Source organism: Galeopterus variegatus, unplaced genomic scaffold (genome assembly GCF_000696425.1).
Source record: "Galeopterus variegatus unplaced genomic scaffold, G_variegatus-3.0.2 Scaffold4245, whole genome shotgun sequence".
In the NCBI taxonomy this organism is placed as follows: domain Eukaryota; kingdom Metazoa; phylum Chordata; class Mammalia; order Dermoptera; family Cynocephalidae; genus Galeopterus; species Galeopterus variegatus.
Window position 1 is genome coordinate 84,440 of NW_007730356.1, and position 3,152 is coordinate 87,591.

Sequence of the window (3,152 nt, forward strand, 5' to 3'; positions counted from 1 at the left end):
GGTTGCGATCCGTTGCCGGACACGGAAAAAGACAAAAAGACAAAAAAAAAAAAAAAAAGCATTATTTCTGCCACTCCAGAATGTATTATTACCATCTGCCGCATGGTTGCCAGAAAAATCAAAGGAGGAAATCCTCAGAGAAATTCAGAAATCATTCTCTTAAGTCTACTGAGCATGCTAACCAAATTAGTACCTTCAACCTTCATCAACGATAGAAATTACCATCATTAAGCCATAGTCAACTAATACGGATTTAGGGAAAAAGGAGGTGGATTGTTAGGATCGCATAGATCAATTCATTTGACCAAGAAATTAAACTTTCGCTGTACACCAAGATGCAGTTTGAACACCCAGGCTAATTGTCCATGTCCTCAACCTTACTTTGGGTACTAAGCAGAGTTGTATGTATGTTTGTATGAGATTTTTGCAGCTGAATAAAGGATTGAATCCAAGTGTACTCTCTGCAAATTGTTCTATTTATATTCAAAATATTTCAAATTTTATTCTTTCCTCTGTGAAGGCCCATCCAAAGAAATAATTACAAAACCAATAAGGTTTTAAAAATAAGTACAGAAAATAAAGTACTTTTCTCTTGAGACTTCTGCACATCAGTGGTGACTGTTGGGAGTTCCTTCACTGATAAAGCCAGTGCAACTTCTAAGTCTCTCTGGTAGAGCTTGTCATCTAAAGCCATCCTAAAACAGACATACAAATAATAATGAGTTTTTAAAAATATCAATCTCAACTAAAGAGCAAAGCTTGAGATTTTCCTAAATTACTATTTGAGTTGCTAATGTCACAAAAATGTTTTTAAACAATAATCATCATTAATTGACCTTTGACAGTAAGACTTCCAAAATGTAAAGATGTCATGTTAAACATAGCAAAACAGGTTTGAAACAGGAGCAGCATGTATCTTTGCATTACTGTTTCCTTTAATTGTAATGTCTCTCCTTACTACCAGTTTTACCTAGGTGGGAAGCACCTGCTCAGCCTAAAACAGATGTGGTTCAAACATCAATTCCAAGCAATCCTGAGCAAAAAAAAAGCCAGAGACATAATACTACCCAACTTCAAATTATATCACAAAGCTATTGCAACCAAAGCAGCATGGTACTGGCCTAAGAACAGATACTCAGACGAATGGAACAGAATAGAAAACCTGGAAATCAACCCACATACTTACAGCCAATGATCTTTGACAAAGGTTACAAGAACATACATTGGGGAAAAGACTGCCTCTTCAATAAACGGTGCTAGGAAAATTGGACATCCATATGCAGAAGAATGAAACTAAATCTGCACCTCTCACCATATACCAAAATCAACTCAAAATATATTAAGACTTAAGTGTAAGACCCAAAACCATAAACTACTAAAAGAAAACATAGGGGAAACACTTCAGGAAGTATGACTGGGCAAAGACTTTACGAATAAGACCCCAAAAGCACAAGCAACAAAAGAACAAATAAATAAATGGGATTATATGAGACTAAAAAGCTTCTCCACAGCAAAGGAAATAATCAACAGAGTGGAAAGACAACCTACAGAATGGGAGAAAATATTTGTAAATTATATATCCGACAAAAGATTAATATCCAGAATATATACGGAACTCAACTTCACAGTAAAAAAACAAACATTCCTATTTAAAAATGGGCAAAGGTGGGCCGGCCCAGTGGCGCACTGCTACAGTGTGCCTCTTGGGAGAGCAATGGCGCTCCCGCCGAGGGTTCGGATCCCACATACAGACCAGCCGCTCACTGGCTGAGCGAGGTGCGTGCGCATGCCGGTCCCGGTCCGGTACGGGTGCGACACTGAGGGTTGCGATCCGTTGCCGGTCATGAAAAAAGACAAAAAGGAAAAAAATAAAAATAAAAATAAATAAATAAATAAATTAAAATGGGCAAAGGAGCTGAATAGGCATTTTTCAAAAGAAGATATGCAAATGGCAAAGTGGTACATGAAAAAATGCTCAACAATCACTCAGCATCCAGGAAATGCAAATCAAAACCACACTGAGATATCATTGCACCCAAGCTATACTGGCCATTATTAAAAAGACAGAGAATAACAAATGCTGGCGAGGATGTGGAGAAAGGGGAACCCTCCTACACTGCTGGTGGGACTGTAAAATAGTAGTTTTATAAAGAACAGTATGGAGGTTTCTGAAACAACTACAGATAGAACTACCATATGATTCAGCAATCCCACTTCTGGGTATATACCTAAAGGAATGGAANTTTGCTAATCAAAACTATTTCATTTATTTTTAAATAGGAGGCTATTGCTTTAAAAAACAAACAAAAAACCCCAACTATACCGCTAAATAAGATAATGGACTAAAATATCTCTCAACATAAAAGAATTTAATCCAAAACAATTCAATTCAAAAGCATTATTTCTGCCACTCCAGAATGTATTATTACCATCTGCCGCATGGTTGCCAGAAAAATCAAAGGAGGAAATCCAGAGAAATTCAGAAATCATTCTCTTAAGTCTACTGAGCATGCTAACCAAATTAGTACAGAAATCATTCTCTTAAGTCTACTGAGCATGCTAACCAAATTAGTACCTTCAACTTTCATCAACGATAGAAATTACCATCATTAAGCCATAGTCAACTAATACGGATTTAGGGAAAAAGGAGGTGGATTGTTAGGATCGCATAGATCAATTCATTTGACCAAGAAATTAAACTTTCGCTGTACACCAAGATGCAGTTTGAACACCCAGGCTAATTGTCCATGTCCTCAAGCTTACTTTGGGTACTAAGCAGAGGTGTATGTATGTTTGTATGAGATTTTTGCAGCTGAATAAAGGATTGAATCCAAGTGTACTCTCTGCAAATTGTTCTATTTATATTCAAAATATTTCAAATTTTATTCTTTCCTCTGTGAAGGCCCATCCAAAGAAATAATTACAAAACCAATAAGGTTTTAAAAATAAGTNTAGCCAAAATATGGAACCAACCCAAAAGTCCATGGATGTACAACTGGATAAGAAAAATGTGGTATATATACACAATGGAATACTACTCAGCTATAAAAAAAAGAATGAAATTCTGCCATTTGCAGCAACATGGATAAGCTGTGGATAATTATGTTAAGTGAAATAAGCCAGACACTGAAAGAGAAATATCGCATGTCTTC

At 36.3% G+C, this 3,152-nt stretch overlaps 1 protein-coding gene across 1 annotated transcript in view; it reads right to left on the bottom strand.

Moving 5' to 3' along the window:
• The window catches only part of RAD51AP1 (RAD51 associated protein 1), a 32,205-nt gene that overhangs the window by 17,709 nt on the left and 11,344 nt on the right, over positions 1-3,152 (bottom strand). The window contains 1 exon segment of the mRNA XM_008587082.1: positions 586-695. Within this exon segment, the coding sequence (XP_008585304.1) occupies positions 586-695 (110 nt within the window).